We start from the raw sequence: 22,987 nt of genomic DNA on the forward strand, positions 1-22,987 counted from the left end.
GCCTGGCCCCGACAGACACCTCAGGCCCCCGGTGTGCCCACTTCCCACCTGAGCCGGTGACCCCAGGCTCCCAAGGACGTCTCGTTCTAGGGAGGGGAGCCCCTCTCCCCGGGACGCGCCCTCTGAGCCGAACCCAGGTTGGAATCGGGCGCTCCCACCGCATCACTTGTCCCTCAGTGCCTGTCAGCCCAAGCCAAATTCCCCTGGAGTCTGGCCCCGTCCTGTCTCCTCAGCTCCCTAACTTTATCCCATGCTCCCGTCAGACTCGATTCTTGATATTCCTCGGACATGTTCTGGGACTTTCCACCTCCCTGCCTTTCCTCGGGCAGTTCTCTGGCCTGGTGCGCTGGCCCATCCCTCAGCGTGTGTCAGTCTTTCCAACTTACACGTGCCTTGACCTTTCCTGACCCCGGGGGCAGCATACACCCGGTACCAGGGAGACTTGGTCCCACTCATGGCCCCAACCCCGCGGATGAAGACACAGCCCGAGTCACCTGTCCGGGACTCCCCACAGGAACTCCTCACTGGGGAAGGGGCTCAGTAAACCCTAATTGAAGGAAGCTAATTTTAAGGACTTTCAATAAGTGGGCACTGAAGGAAACTGACCCGCTGATTATAAGAATAGAATTTGTAATACTAAGGGCTTACAAATGGCCGGTAGGGCAACAGCAGGGTTGGGCACTGTCCTCTCTATTCCTTCCCTCATGTCAGGAGAATACACTTATTCCAGACCGCACATACTATGGTGGCCCCATAAGATTATAATACTGTACTTTTATTGTACATTTTCTGTGTTTAGATGATTAGAAACACAAATACTTACCAGTATTCAGGACGGCAACATGCTGTACAAGGTTTGTAGCCTAGGAGCAATAGGCTCCATATAGCCTAGGTGTGTAGTAGGCTGTACCAGGGGTGGGGAACTTTTTCATGTTCGAAGGCCACATTAATTTAACTGTAATCAAATAAGGCCACATTCAAGAAACTTCAATTAGATATACTTAAAAATGTACATTATTTTGTAAAAATCTAACTACTATGTACTAAACATTTTCATAAAATGAAAGCTATTGGTTAATTTTAAAGTTAATTTACCTTTTATTGACTTTGTTGTGTCTGCTTTTGTTGGAAAGCATGTGAATATTTGGTTGTAGCATGGAGGTCCACAGTTTCAGTTGATCCTCTAGATGGATCATTTGTCATTTGTGACCTTAAGGGTGTCTTGACTTGGGTTAGGTAAGAGAATGTAGATCTGCAGCAATAAGTGGTTGAAAAGCAAGAAAGCATTTTTCAGGCACATTGTCAAAGGTGTGGGTATTCTGCATTTTTCCATATTTCAATTGGATCTTTCTTAGTATCTACTGAGAGCTCAGTGAATTCCATCTGTAGTTCTTTAGGTGCTTTGGTGATACCTACTTGGTGAGGCTGAAATGCTAATTTGAGTGTGATGTCGTGAGGCCCAATGTCAGTGAATCTTTCATTGTATTCTCCAATTAATAGGTCTATGACAGCTGTGCATTTTTCAAATGATTTGCATATAAGGTCTTGCTATGTTACCCGGGTGGTCTTGAACCCCTGGCCTCAAGCAATCCTCTCACCTTGGCTTCCCAAAATGCTGGGATTATAGGAGTGAGCTACTGCACCCAGCCTAATTTCTCTTTTTATTATTTTTTTCTTCTGCTTACTTTGGATTTAATTTGTTACTCTTTTTTCAGTTTATGAAGGTGAAAGCTGAGGTCATTGATTTTAAACCTTTCTTCTTTTCTTTCTTTCTTTATATATATATATATATATTTTATTTTTATTTTTATTTTTTTATTTTTATTTTTTTTTGAGACAGAGTCTCACTCTGTTGCCCAGGCTAGAGTGCCATGGCGTCAGTCTCACTCACAGCAACCTCAAACTCCTGGGCTCAAGCAATCCTCCTGCCTCAGCCTCCCAGTAGCTGGGACTACAGGCATGCACCACCATGCCCAGCCAATTTTTTTTATATATATTTTTTAGTTGTCCATATAATTTCTATTTTTAGTAGAGACGGGGTCTCGCTCTTGCTCAGGCTGGTCTCGAACTCCTGAGCTCAAATGATCCACCCACCTCAGCTTCCCAGAGTGCTAGGATTACAGGTGTGAGCCACCTCACCCGGCCTCTTCTTTTCTAACATAAACATTTAATGCTACAAATTTCCCTCTAAGCCTATCTTTGGCTGCATGTCACCAAATTTGATACATTGTGTTTTCATCTTCATTCAGTTCAAAATAATTTCTAATTTTCCTCATGATTTATTCTTTGGTTTATAGGTTATCTTAAAATGTTATTTAGTTATAAATTTTGGAACTTTCCTGGTAACTTTCTGTTATCGATTCCCACTTAATCACATTGTGGACAGAGAATATACTTTGTATGATTTCAAGCCTTTCACATTTACTGAGAATTGTTTTATGGCCCAGAATGTGGCTTATCTTGATAAATATTCTCTGCACACCTAAAAAGACTGTATGTTCTGTTGTTATTTGGTAGAATGTTCCATAAATGTCAGGTAAAGTTGATTGACAGTGCTATTCAAGTCTTTTACATTCTTACTAATTTTCTGTCTACTTATTCTATCAAATATTAAGAGAGAGATGTTGAGATCTTCAGCTGTAATTGTAGATTTGTGTATTTCTCCTTCAGGTTCTATCAGTTTTGTTTCATATAATTTGAACCTTTTTATTAGGAGCATAAACATTTATGATTCTTATTTCATCTTGATAAATTTATTCTTTTATTATTATGAAAGAACTTTATCTCTGATAATATTCCTTTCTGAGAAATCTACTTTGTCTGATATTAGTATAGTCATTCTAACTCTCTTTCAATTAGTGTTAACGGGTTTATCCAATTTCTATCCTTTAACTTTTTTTTCTTCTTTTAGCAAATTCAGAAGACTGTTTTACATAGTAAAATACAATGTTGCTTTGTGTTTCATAGAGGTATAGCCTACTGGCATAAAACTTGATTTGGATGCACTGTGAAGGTTAGGTATATTGAGTGTATGGAAATATACAAGACAAAATTTGCACACGTAGGCAAAAAATGTATGCTTTTTGTTTTATTGCAATGTTGTTTTCACTAACTCCCTTGCAACTTAATGTTCTGTAAAATATCCAAATAGAAACTTCATGTGACCAATGTGCAACCTTGGACAGGTTACTTGACTCAGTTTTCCTTCCCTGTAAATCAGAGATAGTAACAGTATCTCCTTCATAGGACAGTTGTGAGAATAAATGTGTTAATACATGTAAAGTACTTAGAACAGTTCTTTTTTTTTTTTGAGACAGAGTGTTGCTTTGTTGCCCTGGCTAGAGTGAGTGCCGTGGCATCAGCCTAGCTCACAGCAACCTCAAACTCCTGGGCTTAAGCGATCCTACTGCCTCAGCCTCCTGAGTAGCTGGGACTACAGGCATGCGCCACCACGCCCGGCTAATTTTTTCTGTATATATTTTTAGTTGTCCAGATAATTTCTTTTTATTTTTAGTAGAGACAGGCTCTCACTCAGGCTGGTCTCGAACTCCTGACCTCAAGCGATCCACTCACCTTGGCCTCCCGGAGTGCTAGGATTACAGGCGTGAGCCACCGCGCCCGGCCTAGAACAGTTCTTGACACATGATAATCACTAGAGAAATGTGTACCACTACTCCATCCTTTAACTTTTTCTTTCTGAGTCCACTGTTCTGCAGAACATCTTTTAACTTTTAACCTATTTCCTTATATTAAAACTGGACAGTCCCACCAACACTGTCTAAGCATTCCTTTCTCTCTTCATGGATAAAGAAAGTGTGGTGTATATATATACCATGGAGTACTGTTCAGCTATAAAAAAGAATGAAATAATGTCATTTGCAGCAATGTGGAGGGAACTGGAGACTATCATCCTAAGTGAAGTATCTCAGGAATGGAAAACCAAACACCATTATGTTCTCACTAATATGTGGGAACTAACAGATGGGTACACACAGGCACAAAGCTATATAAAGGACATAAGAATCCAAGAAGGGGGCAGGGCAGGTAGGTGGGTATAGGATAAAATCTTACCTATTGTGTACAATGGACATTATTCTGGTGATGGGCACACCAAAAGCCCTGACTTAAGCATTATACAAGATATCCTCATAACAAATACACTTGCATCCCCTTAATTAATGTTTTGAAATAAAAAAGAATAAAAATAAATCAGCAGCTTGTAGTTGACAGGATGTTGTTGGGTTTTTCTTTTTATCCAGCCTAACAATATCTGTCTTTTAATTTGTGTTAAGGCCATTTATACTTGATAACATTATTTTGAAATTTATGTGGAACAAATACAAAAACTGACCAATCAATATTAGGCCTTAAAGTAAACCATAAGAAATTCCTGAAAGTAGAAAAAATTCAGTCAAATTTCCTGAACACAATGTAATAAAACTAAAACTAAATAACAAAAGGTTAACTGACAATTTTGAATCATCTAGAAAATATTTTAAAAAGCTGCCCTAGAGCACCGAAAGGCAAAATCAACACAGATAATTTAGAGCCTGGCATGGTGATGTGCCTGTAGCCCCAGCTAGGTGAGAGGCTGAGCTGGGAGGGTTGCTTGAGCCAGGAGTTCAAGGTTGCAGTGCAGTGTGAATGCCTGTGGATAGCCACTGCGCTCCAGCCTGGGCAACACAGCGAGAGACCCTATCTCTGAAAACAAAATCAAAAACAACCCCCTCCCCAAATAGATATTTAGAGATGAATGACAGTTATAACACTCGGTAATGGTCAAGAGTGTAGAGAATGGGCTTGAAGTCATGGAGCCCAAGTCCAAGTTCTGGCTCTGCTGCCCACTGACTGTGACTCTTCCCCAGTGTGTGAGCTTCTCCATGTCTGTTTCCTCTTCTGTAAAATGAAGATAGTGGTACCTATCTAAGAGGATTTCTTTTTAAAGATTAAATGAGATGCAATTAAAAAGCACTCTTTAAATGCCACTAATTTGCATGTGTATAATATTTCACAGTCACAATTTTGATTGTAAAAAGGTAACTTTCTTTCTCTATATAGAGCAAGCCCAAATTCTGCTGCTTGTGGAAAAATTAAACTTACACATTCAAGGAAACTCACTTGCATCTACTTTCTTTAGGATAAATATTCAAGCAATTCAGGATCTTTCTGGCTCCCCTCCACACTTTTGAGTCACCTTCTCCAGACTCAGATTCTTGGGCAGGAACATCTGTTTAGCTGTCTAGCCACATGCCCTTACACAAGCTTCCAGAAAGGGAGCAGAGGAAATGCCTCCCCCACTAAGCTTCCACAGTTACAGGTACAGGATCTTTTATACTCAGAGAGACTTTGCCACATGCTGAACAGCCAAAAACCAGCAAGTGTCTGCCATATCTCCATTCTCAGAAGGCGGAATTTTGTTTCTGTCCTAAATCTGTTTCCCCAGAACATGCTACACCCCATGACTCAGCCCCTTCTCAGTGTCTCAGCCCTCACATCATTATGAATTCTTCCCCAAGCTATGTTTATGATACAAACTGTCCTTTAAGCCCTCCAGCCTTTGGCTTTTGATCTGCAGAGGATTTTGGAATAAAAATTCACTGTAGAAGCCAATGGGTGGAAGGCTATAGCAACTACAAAAGTGGGGGAAAGGAAAACCTTGGCAGTCAAACCCAGCATCTAGCTAGATGAAAAAAAAAAAAAAAAAAAAAAACCTTGGCAGAAAATCTCCTTATTTTATCCTGTTATGTTTTCTTTCTTAGTGTTATTGGAAAATACAGGGGATGCAGTCAAAGCTGTACTTAGAGGAAAATATACAGTATGATAAATATGAGCATAGATTTTGAGTTAGACCTAGGTCCAAAGTCTCTTTACTCTGCCATTAACCAGATGTATGACCTTAGAGAAATTATTTAATTTCCTCAAGCTTTAGTTGCATCAACTACAAATGGTGTTAATAATACTATTTGTCTTATAGAGAGGTTGTGAGAATTTCATGAAGATACTTCATTTAGAGCACTTGGTGCTATACTTATGTGACAGGAATCCTTGGACAATCTTGAGGAAGGGGACCAGGAACCGTCTTAGTCATTCTTGATCATTCCTCACATGACAGTTCTTCCCGTAGAAACTGTCAATATGAGAACAAGATACACAAGGCTCAAGCTGTTCTAGTCCCATGAGATAATAAGTGTAAGATATAACAGAGCATGGGATATTTGCAAGGTTTTACATTTTGCTGATTGGTAATATGATATTCCTGTTAACATATAGACCCAATTCATTTCTTAGTGTTCCGAATGGGAAAGAAAAACTGTAGTTAGATGACATCTCTGGCAATCTTGGATGAACAAGAGAAAGGCAGGAAGGTAGAAAGAAGTAGTGACCAGGTCATGCCCATGGAGCTAAAGTGCAGATGAGCCTCTTATTGTTGTCCCTTCCTGAGAGAGAGCATTGAAACCAGTAAGGAGGGAAGATTCACCACCAAAGAGCTGAGAAAAAAGTATAGATAGTAACTTATTATTGCTTAATACTGCCTTGATTTGAGAAGAATCTTTAGTGAAAAATCCCTTCTTGTTTGATATCTATATCTTTTAAAATTCTGAACCTTATATTCATTGACTTACAAAAATAATCTATTACCTAATTTGGGACCTGTCTGCTCACACCTACCCAGTCTGCCTGCCTTGTCAGTCTGATCTGGCCTTGAACCTGTTTCACTCTGCCCACTGCTGGTGCCCACCTTCCTGGCACTCTCCCACATGGCTGGCTCCATCCCCGAGAAGCACAAATCCTGCCCAGCTGCCTGTGCCAAGGAAAGCCTAGACCTAACATCTGGCCATGGCTTTGCCCTGACTCACTGTGCGACCTTAGGGTATATGAGGCACAAGTGACCAAAGGCACTGTGGCTCTCATCTCCTTTCTTCTCAGCGTGGAGCTCTGATAGCCACCATGAGATCATGAAGACAGAGTTGTGATCTCTCTATCATAGATATAAGATGAGCATTTGGTGGCATAAATGACATGCATTTGCCTTCCCTGGCCTACAGAAAGATAATGACTTATGAGAGACCATCTAGTTAATATCATCTAGTGGCAATCAAGTCTGAAGCCAGGGTCCTCTGTCCTGAAGATTTTAGAAAGCTCCAATAGAGCTTGTCTTAGTCTCTTTAGGCTGCTCTAACAAAATAGCATAAACTGGGTAGCTTGTAAACAACAGAATTTTTTTCCCCCCTCAGTTCTAGAGGCTGGGAAGTCCAAGATCAAGGCAGATTTTCTGTCTTATTTTCCTGGCTCATAGAGGGCACATTTTTGCTGTGTCCTCACATGGTAGAAGGGGCAAGGGTCTCTCTCAGGCCTTTGTATAAGGGCACTAATCCCATTCATGAGGGCTCCTCCCCCAGGATCTATTCATCTCCCAAGGGCCCCACCTCCTAATACCATCCATCACCTTGAGGGTAAGGAGTTCAACAAAAGAATTTTGGAGGGACACAAATATTCAGAGCATAGCAGAGCTGGCTCTGGATCTAAGCATGCAGGTGGCAAGCAGAATCTTCCTCAAGTTGGCCTACTTCTTCCTGCACTAACAGATTTAAATATTCTGCACTCATCAGTCTCTCCTGACCTTTGTTGACATTTTTGCTCTGGATATAACAATTATTTTATTATTAGTCACTTTGGATAATTCACTTTTTCAATAGACCACTCTTAAAAAGCACGCCATCGGTTGTTACTGGGCTCTGGTGGCTAATGTGTACAGCACCTCTAGGTGTGTGCCTGGCTTGAGGGTGGGGTGCTGATGAATGTCACAGGTTGAAATGGTTTGGGGGATAATGGCCTGACAGAGACACACATGCTCCCAAGGATACATCCAGCAAAAGGCTTCTTCTAGGAACAGAATTCTTTCCTGTGGGAAATCTATTTTATCTGGTTTATCGACTTTCCTCCTCTGCCACAGAGGTGGGCATGTGACCCAGGCCAGACCAATGAGCCTCTTAGGGTCCATTCACAGTTACTTTCTGTAGAATGGACAGGGAGCTATTTCATGTTTTTCTATCTCGGTTTCATTACCCATGAACACAGAAGACTGAACCTTTTTATTTATTTATTTATTTTTATTTATTTATTTATTTATTTATTTTATTTTTTTAAATAAAAAAAAATGGAACGCTTCACGAATTTGCATGTCATCCTTGCGCAGGGGCCATGGTAATTTTCTCTGTATCATTCCAATTTTAGTATATGTGCTGCTGAAGCGAGCACAAGACTGAATCTTTATCTAGAATCTCCTTTCCACACAATTACCTCACCTTCTAGTTTGTCTTCCTCCTGCAGAACTGCTTTCTCTTGGACTTCTAGGTACTCCTTGCTACTAGTCCCTGGGAAAATTATAGGGCACAGGAACCCCATTTCTCTCTCCCCCATAGTCCTAGTTCTTTCCCATAGGATCTCAAGGCCTCTCCCAGACCGACACACGTGGCCCTGGGCAGAACACTGGAGAGCCGTCCATCAGGGGCTCCACCTGCTCTGGTGCTGGGAAGCCACTGACGATCTGTCCACGAGGCAGTGGGGGTGTCCACCACAGCAGCTGGCCATTGAGGAGCATTTCTCCCTGAACTGACCTGACCTGTGCTTGTTTCTCCCATCACCATTTGTGAAGTTCTCATGATGGTGTCCCCAGAGCAGAACAAGCCTTTAGATCTTTCTTTCCCCTGATATACCCCCACATCCCATGCCAAACCCAAGCACCCTTCTCATTTCTCTTATTTCTTTCCCAGACCATGAAACTTCTACTGCTTTTCTAATAAAAAAGCTTGTCTGTCCTGGCTGTTGTCCTATCCTTATAAGAAAAGACCTCTATGCTAGACTGCATTATTTAAAATATTTATTACCTCTCCGTGCAACACACACACACACACACACACACACACACCACGGGAAAATTATACATCCCCACCCTTTAAACTTAGGAAGGGCCATGTGACTTGCTTTGGCCAATAAAACAGGCGGAAATGACAGTGTCACTTCTGAGTAGAGATTTAAGAGCCAGCTTGTGGTTCTGTATGTCTCTTTTATCCCCTTTGCGAGGACACTGGAATAGGTCTGGAATGAAGATGGTGTCAAGAGATGTAGCTGACCCACAATGGACATGTGACAGGAACAAGATGGAAGCCTCTGTTGTTGCAAGCCACTGAAGTTTTGGGGACTCAGCCTAAGCTTCCTGATACTACTTCCTCAGGTCCCATCAACATGCCCTCCATCTCTGTATTCCAAAATTCTTTCCCCACTAGGCTGTGCCCTCGAGCTGGAACATCAGGCCCAGTGCAGTGGGGAGTAGAACTGTCTAGTATGTCCCTGGATCCTGGAAAGCCTGAAGTGCTCTCTGTCCAGAAGGCCTAAAGCTGGGGTCTTTGTGCTTCACTGATACTGCCTGCCCTCTGGTCTGATCAGCTCTGTCTTAACTGGCTGGCTATCCCAGGGTCCTTGGTTTAGGATAGTATTAATAACACTCCATGACTTTTTTTTTTTTTTTTATTGCCCAGGCTAGAGTGAGTGCCGTGGCATCAGCCTAGCTCACAGCAACCTCACACTCCTGGGCTTAAGCAATCCTCCTGCCTCAGCCTCCCGAGTAGCTGGGACTACAGGCATGTGCCACCATGCCCAGCTAATATTTCTATATATATTTTTAGCTATCCATATAATTTCTTTCTATTTTTAGTAGAGATGGGGTCTCGCTCTTGCTCAGGCTGGTCTCGAACTCCTGAGCTCAAACGATCCAACTGCCTTGGCCTCCCAGAGCGCTAGGATTACAGGCATGGGCCACTGCGCCTGGCCTCCATGACTTCTTATTCCAGAGCAAAGGACATGGCTCACCCAACGGTGATCAGTGGTTTCATTTTGAATGTCCACATTGCTTCAAAGCACACATGATCATATAAAATTATTTTTATTAAAATAGAAAAGCTTTCCAGTATATTGCATTGAAGACATTTATACAGAAAAAAAGCAATTGCAACAAACATGCTACATCAGCACTGAGATATTCTGAAAGCTTTTAAGTGCCCATTTTTCAACATTTTGGTATAATCACATCCCTATGTATTTCAGAGGGTACATATAATACTGAAAAAAATACTTCATGTAAAATCTAAGTTCAGGTGCACACAAACAAGAAGTATTACATTGAATAGCTTATTTCAAACTGTGAAACACATTCAAAGTATTCAATTCTTAGACAACATGCAAACATTTTAATACTCAGCTTGACCTTTTAAAATATATAAACCACAATTCTTTATAATTCTATGTCCAAAAAGAAAGTAAGACAGAACACTTATCTATATTGTGCATATCACAAAAAGCAAATGTGTTTTCATGAACAGAAAGTACTGGGTTAACACACATGATTGTCATTTTACAAATATGGCTATTCACCTTCTTCATAATAAAATAGAAATATCATGTATTATTTACATGAACTAATTATTTCACTTTTTGGCAATTATATAAGTAGCAGCAATTGGTTTAAAGATTAACGTTTAAAAACCTTAAATTTAACTCGGACGAATACCGAAGAACAGATATCTGGTTAATATAAAAATTGCATAATGCAAGATGCTTTGATCCAATGTAACTTCTCCCTTTCACAAAAGTCACAGACACAAATCAGTGACCACGGAGACTGTCACTTACAACATATAATTATACGAGTGTCATTTAGTCAGCTTTTTTTTCCTGCTTAACACAATAGATGGGGTCTTGAATTAAATTTCTATAAATTAATTTAAATTTGCCTGATAATTTACATGACAATTTCAAAGATGCTTTATCTTTATTTCATACTCTCTAATAGCAATGGCTCTTCCCTGGGACCCCTAGTTTCTAGATAGAGTAGGTAATTATATGTAAACAAAAATAAACACAAAGGGAACCTTAATACTTACAGGAACTCTGAAATGAAGTTTCTGTGATCTGATCCTGATAGCAAAATGAGTATCTTTCTAAAATGTGATCACCTCACTTATGGATGAATTAAATTTGCTTTAGAGTGGGGGGACTCATCTAATGAGCAAAATGTAAATCATAAGGCAGTGATCCACCAGAAAGAGACAGCCTCTTTTCATTAGTATTTGGAAGAATGTATTTTAACACTTGGAAAAACAAAACAAAAACCCTACTAATATTGGCAGACTTAAAAAAAAAATACTGTGTGGTGAATAGAGGTGACATGTGCTTTTACTTGGCCACAATTCAACAAACCAGCAGTCCTGAATTTCTTTCACAAGGTAGAAAGTTAGGTCGAGGGACATTTTGCACCTTTTGTTGGCGGTCAGTCGTGTGTCCATAGCAAGTGCAAGGCAAGGCCGAGGCTGAGGACAAGGAGGAAAGAGAGGCAGGGAGGCCTGGCCCCAGTGCCTGCGGAAGGCACACTACTGGAGACTTGTACCTGGGAAATGATGAGGGCAGAGAGAGGGACGTGGGATGCCAGAGTAGGACTGTCGGAGTTGATAAGGGACTCGATCTTCTCTGCTTCTTTATTGCAGGCTTCAATCTGGGAGGGGGAAATAAGATTCTTTTAATATAAAAGCACAGAACCTATGAAAAGGTCAAGTCAGACAAAGTTCACATGTATCCCAAAAGTAGTGTGGCCTTGGAGGAAATGGCTTTTTCTTTGTCCTTCTTTCTTTAGTCAAAGTAACATTTTATTATAGTCAATTTATTATATAAATATAACAACATTAATAGGACCCAAACCAGAAAAGAAATGATCCACAATGCCACGGCCCTCATCAATCAACTGTTTTCATTTTTCCACAACCCAGTTCACCTCTTACCCACATTTAGACAGTATTGTAGGGAATGTACTGTCAATGCTCATTTAAACACAGGATGAAGACAGTTCAACTTAATGAAGTTTCTAATGATGGCAGTTTAAAAACTGCTTAAAATCAACCCCTTCACATGAGCCCTCATTTCCTTGATGCTGAACCTTGGGCCTACGTGAGTGGGGTTCCATATGTCTCCAGACTGTGAGGAAGAAAAACGGGGGCCCTCAGGACAATCTCTGAGGGATCCTCCTGTACAGTGGGGCGTAGCCCTCAGGAGACCAGTGTCCTGGCTTTGTCACTGCATGACCTGTGCCAGTTCCTTTCCTCCTTGGGCCTCTGCTGCCTCATCTGTACAACAGGTGGATTGGATTCCATGATTTCTCAGACCCTTCCCATCTCTGCACACTCTAGGGTCACAGTATCTTAACCTCTCCCCTCCCCTGACTCCTTTGCATTCTGCTGTCAAATGTGTACGTGTCTCAGCTGCCTCGCAGAGCGCTTGGTCCTTCAGAGACTCCCTTGCTTCTCTTCCTCCTGCCCTGCCGAAGCCCGATCCTTCCCTGCTCCTGGTTTGTGCCCACTTGAAAGTGACAAGACAGCTGCACAATGTGTGCTGAACCCCACCTGCAGAGCTTTGGGATGGTGGTCGACAGGAACGATCAGGATCACAATTTCTGATTCAATGCTGAAGTATCCAAATACATCACACTGTGGGACAGACACGTGCATGCGGATTTTCTGAAGTATTTCCAGAACTGTTATTGGCTTTTTATTTGTCACCTAGAAAGAGAAAATATTCTATTACTTGAAAAACAGAAGAATTCCCTACTACTGCCTAAGCTGCCTTGCTTCAGGCTGCCAGCTGAGGTGGCTCTTTTGACCAAGGAGCTCTCAACGCAAGGCCTCGACATAGCTCCCCCGCCAAATTCTAAATCTTCCTAGTCCATTACAATAGGGTTTTGCATGACTGTGGAGCTTTCTAGCCAAGATAAACACATTCCTCAGAAGTGCTTTTTTAAAACAGTGACTTTTCTGAGTTAGAGACCATAGGGTAATTAAAGTCTTCCTGTAAAAATACAGGTGTTTTAATCAAAATGGGGATAAGTCTCTAAGTAGTGGCACATTGGCTGCTACATTTCTGGAGCCCTGTCTTCACAAAAGGGAGCAGCAACAGTGGCACCACAGAAAACAGAAAGGGGCAAACCTATGCAGGTTGGGGGCAGGCTCCGCAAGTTCTCCTCAGGGGGGATGGGGACTGGCGTGAGGGAGGTGACCCTGAAACCAGCTGGGCATCCACAAGTCTCTGGCTGTTGGCTACTTGGCTCTGCCTGCTGCCCCTACATATACTGACTGTGCCAGCAGGGCCCTTTCCTAAGAAAGGATCAAGGTGACAGTGACGTGCACAGCCAGGGAGTGGAGGGAAGGAGCACAGGCTTGGGAGTCAGCTAGCCTGGGTGCAAACCCTACTCCTACTGATTACGAGCTGTATGGTCTAGGGTAAGTTGCTTCCTCAAGATGAGTTTCTTCATCTATAAATGGGGACAATACATTCTACTCTCTAGGATTACTGACAGGTTTAGCAATAAGGTTTCAACAGTACCTGGCATATAAAGCAATTTACCTTAGCAATAGTATCCAGTTTTTCCTTGTCAAATAAAACTCTTAACATCCCAGCACATAATGGGCAACAAGCACCTGTATAACAGAAACCATTTTATGTGTGTTCAGAATTAGAAAGGAGAATTCAAAGTAGCTGGTGAAATGACCACCCCCTCATTGTGGGCTAGGAGAGCTATAGCTGTCCTTCCTGATGACTGCCAACCGGGGGTCTTAATAATCTGTACATTTGCCAAAATCCTTCCCCACTTTCGTCCTTCACCACTTCTCAGGCTGTGTGCAGACAGCACAGAGAGGGCCGGCCTTTCAAGAGACGTGGGCCTGCTCCTGCTCTGCCTCACAGCTCGCTGTGAGATCCTGGGCAAATGCTTTCCATGAGCCTTAGTTTTCCTCTCTGCAAATAAGGGAGCTGGTGTTTCAGGGGTTCCATGAGTGTTTGATTCAAATTTAATTTTTAAAATTATTTTAAACTGTTCAAAAACCATATCAGAATATAGCATAATAAAATATAATTGTACTGTATTTTAATACAACAGAGATCATTAACCAGTCCATTAGCAACCTCTCCACCACCGGGCCTCCCCGTCTCCCTCCATTTCACTTCATTGTACTTGTTGCCACCTGACTTAGTGTAGATTTGCACGGTAACTTGTGTTTGGTGTGTCACCTCCCCTGGAACATGGTCTTCTGAAGGAAAAAGGTTTTGTTTTGCCCACTGCTGTGTCCCCAGTGCTTAGAAGAATGTCGGCACATAGTGGAAGTTCAGTAAACATTTGATGAACTAATGGATGGAGGAATGAACTTGTTAGACTCCAGAGTAACCTGTCTGTGAAGACTTGGAATAAAGTCTCTTCTGCTACCTCTGTTTATTTTTTTATTTTTTTTTTTTTTTGAGACAGAGTCTCACTTTGTTGCCCGGGCTAGAGTGAGTGCCGTGGCGTCAGCCTAGCTCACAGCAACCTCAGACTCCTGGGCTTAAGCAATCCTACTGCCTCAGCCTCCCGAGTAGCTGGGACTACAGGCATGAGCCACCATGCCCGGCTAATTTTTTTTTGTATATATATTTTTAGTTGGCCAGATAATTTCTTTCTATTTTTAGTAGAGACGGGGTCTCACTCTTGCTCAGGCTGGTCTCGAACTCCTGACCTCGAGCGATCCACCCGCCTCGGCCTCCCAGAGCTAGGATTACAGGCGTGAGCCACCGCGCCCGGCCTTGCTACCTCTGTTTAACTGGAGAGTGTGAGATTGTAAGGTAAGCTGTTTAAAAAAACGGTTACTGCTTACAACAGTCTGCATAAAACAAGACTTTCCTGATTCTATGCAGCTAAAACAATTAAATTAGATGCTAAGACCAATCTAAGACAACTCTCTTCTCTCAATTTCAAATGTTTCTGTTCATCAAAACTACTTTATTTATTCTTTAATTACTACTAATAGTTCATTAACTTTATAATAACTAAACATTATGCATTTAAAGTAATAAGCCTAATTTTAGTAATCAAATACTATTTCATCTCTTTACATATTGGTGTTTGGTGTAAGATTTTGCTTGAAAAAAGGTTGCCATACTGTTTTAAAATCATAGAACCAGATGATATATAAAGTAATCCACAGCTTTTTAAGGTCAACCCAGAGTAATGGGTCTAATTAGTATAAGGGTCTCTTCAAGACTTTTTTGTTGTTGTTGAGACAGGGTCTCCCTCTGTTGCCTGGGCTAGAGTACAGTGGTGTGATCATGGCTCACTGCAACCTCACACTCCTGGGCTCAAGCAACCTCCTCCTGCCTCAGCCTTTCAAGTAGCTGGGGCGATAGGTGCAGGCCACTGCACTGGGCTAATTTTTCTCTTTTTTGTAGAGATGGGGTCTCGCTGTTGCTCAGGTTGGTCTTGAACTCTTGATCTCAAGTGATCCTTCTCCTCAGCCTCCCAGAGTGCTAGGATTATAGGCATGAGCCACCATGCCTGGCCTTCTTTAAGAGTTTTTCAAAAATTTAAATAAACTAGTCAACTCTCAGCTGAGTGACTCACTCTCTGGAATAAGCAAATCTTCCCAATCTCAGCCCCGCCCACCCCAAATATTGCCAGCCTACCAGGTGGGATGATGGGTTTGCATCCAGTTGCCGAGAGTGACGGACACTTCACAGCAGCACACTCAGCAACAGAACTGTACTCAGAAAGGACCCCAACAGCCTGGCAGGGCCCGTAGTAATCGACTGCCACACGATCTGAGTAGGCAGCACACACACTACTATAGGTCTCACCATTGTGCCCGCAGACGGGCTCTGGGGCTCTGCAGAAAGGCTGAGGGCAAACAAATCACAGTTAGCCTGGAAACCTCTATGGTGCACCTTTCCTAGCCAAGAGTACCCAGTATAACTCCCCACTTTCAGGAAGGAAAAAAGACACAGGTATAAATTGTGGGTACCCTCTGAAGCTCCAAATAGTAGGCCAAATAGGGAGTGTGTGGGGAGAAATAGGGTTGTCTCTAGATGAACTGAAAAGATTACTCTTCTCAGCCTCTCCAGGACTTGGGTGCTCGTTCCATGTGAACTGATGGTCCCCAAATCCCACCTCCTGCCACCTCTCCTCCCTCCTCCCAGACTTCTGTTAGTATCCTACAAGTGCCTGTTTGAAGAAAACAAGAGCAACCCATGCACATCTGGAAGCCTTATCATTTCATGCTAGGTATGGAATAAGGAGCGGGAAGAATGGAGAGATTGGTGGGGCAGACAGACTCTGGACATATCAGGTAGGTTAGGAATAGATCAGAGAGAAGTCGTAGACAGGAAGAGGGAACAAGTAGGAAGAGAAGACTGGGAATTCAAAGTAGATGGTATCAATGCAGTTGACACTGAGGCTTTCAGGGCACTGAGAGAGACAAGCTAAAGGGCTTCTTCTAACCACGAAGACCAGAAAAGGAGAAGCAATCATGGAAGGTGTTAGCTGGTTGTGGGCAGGGGATGCTGGGCCCAAAGATGGGCCCCAGGGAGAGGGGCCAGCATAAAATCAGTGGTGTATGTGGGAAGCCCCAAAGGGCTTGTCCTTGGGGTTATTTTTTAAAAAACATAAATGCAGATTCCACAACCTAAAAGATTGAAAGATACGCTGATATAAAAAGACATTAAGTCTTAGAGAAATTTTCAGTCACTTTTCAGTATCTTGGGAGGTGACACTATGGTAGGAAGAGTGGGAAAATGCTTTTCTTGGTTGTTTTAATTCACATTTTTCCTGCTTTACTTTCTAGTGAGGGCTCACAGAACTATGGGAAGTGAAAATGGTGTTGACCATGCCAGGCGTGTGAAGCTTTAAATTCTTTCCTGGGAGTGGGCTGCAAGAAGCCACTCTCTATTCTTGCACACTAGATGTGCAAAGGCACACACACTAGCAAGACAGCCTTCCAGAGTTAGGAGAAAGAGTGAAGCCTCATTTTTAGTGGAGGGCTGGGTTCTCTAGATTTGACATGATTCACAGAAGACCCTCAAGTGGTCTAACTGCTGATTCATGTGCAAAAGATCATAAACCAGTTTTATGCCTAGCCTACTTTGTCAGCCAAACCACTGTACCTGGCATGGGCCTTTGTAAGACAGGCTCTTTCCTCTTTGGTATAAAGTGCAGAGATTGCTGTGCTCCATGTGGTCTGTGTCACAAACAGGATCGCGGACCTGGTCACAGGCAAGCTGTCTTGGCACACACTCATATTGGCTACATCCAAATTTATCAAAAGTTGTCAGGCAGACTTGTGGTTTGGGTATGCATCTGAAAAAGATGAATGCAGCACTGTGAACCAACATAGGGAGCAGCTATGGCGGGGCTGGCAAAACACTGGATGAGGTGCAGGAGGTTGAGGAGAAAGCAAGAGATAAATCAGAATAGTCCTGTCCCCAAGAACTCATGTAGAGTGGGAGAGTCAAGCCTGCATATAAAGTAGGCTATAAGGTAGACAAACATATGCAGAATGCTCATGGGGATGAGTCATTCTGGCTGGAGAGCCTGGAGAAGGCATCAGGAAAGGTGGTATTCCAGCTGGAGCCTGGAGGCACCATGTTATCTCCTCATTTTCCATGGCTACAATTTTTGTTCCTGTTACACTGTCTGCCTTCACCAACACTGCCTTTCCTCTACTGTAAACCGGGCCTGCAATCTCCCACTCATCTTTCCGGATTCAGCTGAGTATGACATCCTCTGGAGGCTTTCCCAGGCCCTGCCTTCCCCAGGCTGCACGAACCACTCCACTTCTGGGCTCCCAATCACAGCACCTGATCGAGTAGCTTTATATGGCTCTTTCTTTCCAGACTCCAAACTCTTCAGGGCAGAGACCACTGCTTAACTTACCTTTATTTTCACTATCTGGCACATGGTAGATACTTTGTAAGTACTGATTTTTGGTTGAAAAAAATAAGAAGCCATTTGACTTACCTTTGATTTTTTTGGCAAGGGTTAGGATTACATGGATCCTTTGAGATGCACGAGCCAAACTCAAACTGATGGTCTTGGAGACCCACACAGCGCGCAATGCAGGCACTGGGGTAAGTGCGTCCATTCTGCCCACAAACGGGGACAAACTGATCTGCACAGTTACAGGGCAGACCTGAAGAGAAGAAATAGCCTAAAAAATATGTACTTGTATATTGCCTTTCCCCTCATATTTCCTTACTAAGGCAAACCATTAACAATCATGTTAAAATAGAATTGTAAATTAAGCAAGAAAAAAAACTTCTCTCCAATCTCTGACAGAATTTTTAAAGGCAGCAATGCTGTGAAGAGCCCTTTATCTGCAAGATGGCTTTTCCTTGTCCTTTTTGTTGCCAGCTAATAGGGGGCCTCCAGATCTTGATCCCAGGTAGAGAACCCTATAAACAGGCTATTGGTGGGGCAAGTAAATTATGTTTCTCATCTGGCATATAAAATCTAGAATTTAGGTGTTTGAAGTCTGGCTTGGGGTATTTCTTGAATGTTCAATGGTAATACCAAAAATAAGATAAAAAGGCTGTAAACACCTCACATAGGTTCCTTCCACTCTCATCTTCTTAGGGATGGGGAAGAACAAGAAGGTAAACCTGAAAAATTATTGTAATTTTAAGACTTATGAGGTTTTTTAATTATTTTTTAATTTTTTTTCCTTATTGGGTCAACTGGTAAGGACCAGAAAACCTGCTAGACAAATTCTAAAAGAGCTGTAACACTGACTTATCAGTTTTTAGTGAGTATCTCTCTCTGCGTCATGTTTGGATGAGGACACCAAGTCCCAAGAAATGTAGTCTGCTTTTGGGCCTGTAAATTTCCTTAGAGTCTGCTGGCTCAAAACTCACTGACTTAATTTATCCCAGGACGCTAGGGGCCTCACACTATAGGGAATAAGAGTCCCGCTAGTTATAAAGTTCATCTTCCAAAACCATTTAGATGTTAACAACGACGAAAAAACTTCCTTGAAAATCTTAGTTTACTCTTCATCCCCACATCCCTCTATGATTTCTCTAATCAGAATGAGTTGTCCTCATTACAGCAGGTCAGACAAAGGATAAGAACAAAGGATGATGATGATGATAATAATGTAGTAAAGGCTGGTACTTATTAGGGTGGAGAGAAGATGGGATACAGAAGTCCTACTTCCACTTCCCCATCAGTCTGCTCTTCACGTCTTATTTCTGATCTCTTTTTTATTTCCATGGGCTGGAGGTACAAGGTTGGTACATCCTTACTCTATTCTTCTCCCACCCGACCCCCAGTCCTCTCCATGTGTAATACTAACTCCAGGGAAAGAAGAATCAGGTTGCCACTGCAGCAGCATGACATGTCATGCTACCTAGTACCTCTTTACTCAGAGCCACAGGTATTTCAGATCTGGGAAAAAGTAGATGCCAAGAGATGCCAGCAGACTGTGAGCATAATACCAACAGCAAAACATAGGAAAATCAAGAAAGCAGTATTCTGAGATATTATTTGTGGAAGCCTAGATGAACCAGTAAGCTAAGGTAGGCCAAAGGAGAAGGTGTTGGGTGAGAAACAAACTGGGAAAATACATGGACATTTTAGACCATAATGAGAGCAGTAAATGGGGTATTTTACCAGGTAGAAAAGTTCAATTTAATTAAAACCATCCCAATCACTAGCTCTGTCTTTTTTTAATCATGGAATTCCAGAATATTAGTGCTGGAAGGACCCTAAGAAACCATTTAGTTTAGTGCCTTCAATTCAGAGAGGACAAAACTGAGATCCAAAGAGGGAAAGAGCCCTCAGATTCTGCATTTATTTTACTATGTATATTTGCAGTTAAAGCAAAACCAGAGAAGCTGCCTTGAAGGGAAAAATGCGTGCAAAGGAATAAGACTGCCCGAAGGCAGCCTCTGGGCAACCACAGTCACCTGTGAAGGTGCGACGGTCATCTTCTGAACTATGCTCACTGAGGCACAGGCGGGTAGAACACACCAAATTGCCAGCAAAACAAGAACAGATATTGCAGTCAATACTAAAGGATGTTCCATGACCTGACAGAAAGAGAAATAAAATGTAGATCTATATCATGCATTGAGAAATACAGCATAAATTAAAATTTCAATATTTTAAAAAGTTTTAAAATAAAAATTCTTGAAAGATGACTTCTGAATATACAAATGAGGGAGTTAAATCAAGATATTAATATTTATATTTTCAGCCCAGGCTTATGCCTGTAATCCTAGTACTCTGGGAGGCCGAGGCAGGAGGATTGCTTGAACTCAGGAGTTCGAGACTAACTTGAGTAAGAGGGAGACCCCATCTCTACCAAAAAGAAAGGAAAAAAAAAAAACCCAGCCGGGCTTTTCAGCGAGCGCCTGTAGTCCCAGCTACCCGGGAGACTGAGGCAGAAGGATCTCTTAGAGCCCAGGAGTTGGAGGTTGCAATGAGCTACAATGATGCCATTGCACTCTACTCAGGGTGACAGAGTGAGATTCTGTCTCAACAAAAACAAACAAGGCAATTGAGCACCCCTATTCTCAACTCCCCCATACAAAAATAAAAATATTAAAAAAATAAAAGAAAAAATTTATATTTTCATATTTACCCCCCATCATATTTTTCCAAGTCCATAACGTGCTGGTCTCACTAGGCTGTTCTCTATTCTCTAAGAATGTTTCTGGCTGTACCTTCTGCCAGGAATGCTCACCTGTCCAGGGCCAGACCTAATGGCATCTTTGGACCAAAGACTCTCCTAACGTCCTGGCAAGAATAACTAGCTCCCAGAAGAGCACTTGGTCTGCAACTTTTTGTGGCTCAAATTCTCTCCCATCGTATCATGTAAAGCATGACCTCATTCCCCATCCCAAGTTCAGCTCCACGAGGGACTATTGTGCTCTTTTGCACAAAACAGGCATTTAGTCAGTGAGCGTTTACGGAAAGAATGAATTTGTTTGTTCCCAGATTTTTTCTGTGATACAAGGTACCTACCTTCACATTTTAGCCAAGTATTTAATAGAATATGGACTAAGAAACAGATGCCTGACTTGCTCTAGGGCAGAAATTTGTGAACTCTTTTTAGCCAAAAGCACTCTTCTTTCTAATCAGATCTCACACAGAAGAGTAACCAAAAAGCATATAAAAGCTGAACTACTAGGGTTGAAGGGGAAGGAGGAGGGGGTAGGGGTGTGGTAGCTGAGAGAGTAGGTAGGGAGGAGGTACATCCCCAAAAGTGGAGCTTTTCCACAATTGTTTGAAGTCACATATTGACACGAACAGCAAAAAGATGGTTAAAGGAAGCAGTGGGAAAGCAAGACACTAAAATTTTTAGGGAAGACAGTCAAAGGGTGGCACTTAAAATGTGCTCTTTCCAACCCCCTAACCAACAGTGTAGTTTCCATCCCCATTTGCTTTCCTCGATGTCAAAATCTGAGTTTCACTTCTGGTGACGTGGGAGTGGGGTGGAGTACAGTTGAGGAAGTGTACCTATATTCAGGTCCTTGCCAATGAAGTGTAAGGGCTTTGGAGCCACATAGACCTGGAGCCAAGTCCTGCTTTGGTCACTTATTAGCTGGGTGACCTCTTTGAGCATCAGATACTCTTCTATGCAATAGGGATAATAACAATAATACCTATACCAAAGAATAACTTGGAGGATTATATGAGATAATGTAGAGCAAGACTTTAGCATCGTGCTTGGCCACAATCAGAATTCAGTAAGTATTAATTAATAATTATCAGTCATTAGCCCCTTCTTGAGGAGGCTTCTAAGAGGATTCATTAGAAATCCTAGTGCTTTGTATAGTTTGAAAAATACTACCCTAGAGTGTCCAATATACAGACCTTACCCTTTGCTCTTTGGTGATATTCTATGCAATGTTCTTCCTACAAAGTGAAGATAACTTATTTCATTTTTTTTTTTTTGAAACGGTGTCTCAATATATTGCCCAGGCTGGTCTCGAACTCCTGGCCTCAAGTGATCCTCCCACCTCAGCCTCCCAAGCAGTTGGGATTAAGGCATGAGCCACCACTCCCAGCTGAATATTATATTAAAAACAAAAACAAATACAGTTCAAGACTCACTTTTTCTTTTTCCCCCAACAATACAAGACTTCTGGAGGTCTATACAGTGCATCTCCATACAGTTTTCTAAGAGTCCACTTTGTCCACATGAACAGATTTTATAACAACCAACTTCCCCTGCAGATGATGGCACCTGGATTAGTGTCCCTTGACGGACAATGAAATCAGATGCTTCTCCCAATTTGCAACCTGTACAAAACAAACATTAGTTGAGAGAGATGGTATTGTTCTATGACATTGTTTTATGACATTAGATATATACTTTACAAAAGTCTTACAGGTACTGTATAGCTATTAAAGGTTACATAGTAGAACTTTCACCAGATTAAGGAATTGCTTTGATTTACTGGCCAAAAATGTATCCTCTCAAATTAAAATTCCATGTTCTGAGGGATAGTAGTGACTAAGGACCTGTATCCCAAAGTTACCTATAGTTCAGTATTAAAATGCTATAAGATATATAGCTTTTTATTTCTTTGGGCTAATCAAAGATATTTAAAAAATCACAGATATTTTTAAAATGGATATGGAAACTGACAGTATTTTTAGGATAATCTTCATCAGAAAAACTTTTAGCAATAGAATACAAGCATACCTTAAATTCAAAGAAAAATGCAATATTTAGGTGAGCTTAAGGAGAAATCATTTTATATCTTATATATTTCTATCTTATTACAAGACAGGCTTTCTGAGTTTAACAAAACAAGAAAATTCTGAATTGAATTCTGTATTTAAATAATATGGAATACAGATGTCACCATTTTAAGTAAGTAACTATGTCTTATTTTCTTGCCATAGAAAATACTGACTAAATTATAATGTAAAGATAAATGGATGGAAAATACTATCTTGAAATTTAAGACAGCCCAATATTCCCAATTTTAACAAGACTTATTATGACTCCACAGCTGATACATTATGGTATTATATAAATATAGATGATCTTTTGAGACATCATGCTTATTTAATCTTTTGCTCCATTTTACTTTAAAGATATTTAAAAATGTTGATTCTAAATGTTGCCACAACTAT

General features: G+C 41.6%; 1 protein-coding gene and 2 non-coding genes across 4 annotated transcripts in view; all 3 read right to left on the reverse strand.

The window, feature by feature from the left end:
• Nucleotides 1–8,152: 8,152 nt before the first annotated feature.
• LOC123646716 lies at nucleotides 8,153–8,259 on the reverse strand. The gene has a single exon (XR_006737978.1). It is a non-coding gene; the product is annotated as a U6 spliceosomal RNA (small nuclear RNA).
• A 1,665-nt stretch (nucleotides 8,260–9,924) lies between these two features.
• The window catches only part of RECK (reversion inducing cysteine rich protein with kazal motifs), a 70,544-nt gene continuing 57,481 nt past the window's right edge, over nucleotides 9,925–22,987 (reverse strand). For both annotated transcript variants that reach the window (XM_045562818.1, XM_045562819.1), the window contains 8 exons: nucleotides 21,956–22,144; nucleotides 19,804–19,926; nucleotides 17,858–18,029; nucleotides 17,005–17,197; nucleotides 15,532–15,742; nucleotides 13,447–13,520; nucleotides 12,450–12,605; nucleotides 9,925–11,548 (listed from right to left, as the gene is read on the reverse strand). In XM_045562818.1, coding sequence (XP_045418774.1) covers nucleotides 11,327–11,548; nucleotides 12,450–12,605; nucleotides 13,447–13,520; nucleotides 15,532–15,742; nucleotides 17,005–17,197; nucleotides 17,858–18,029; nucleotides 19,804–19,926; nucleotides 21,956–22,144 — 1,340 coding nt within the window. In that variant the 3' untranslated portion in view covers nucleotides 9,925–11,326. The remainder of the gene's footprint in view (nucleotides 11,549–12,449; nucleotides 12,606–13,446; nucleotides 13,521–15,531; nucleotides 15,743–17,004; nucleotides 17,198–17,857; nucleotides 18,030–19,803; nucleotides 19,927–21,955; nucleotides 22,145–22,987) is intronic.
• LOC123646762 lies at nucleotides 18,565–18,626 on the reverse strand. The gene has a single exon (XR_006738016.1). It is a non-coding gene; the product is annotated as a U7 small nuclear RNA (small nuclear RNA).

Source organism: Lemur catta, chromosome 10 (assembly GCF_020740605.2).
Source record: "Lemur catta isolate mLemCat1 chromosome 10, mLemCat1.pri, whole genome shotgun sequence".
In the NCBI taxonomy this organism is placed as follows: Eukaryota; Metazoa; Chordata; class Mammalia; order Primates; family Lemuridae; genus Lemur; species Lemur catta.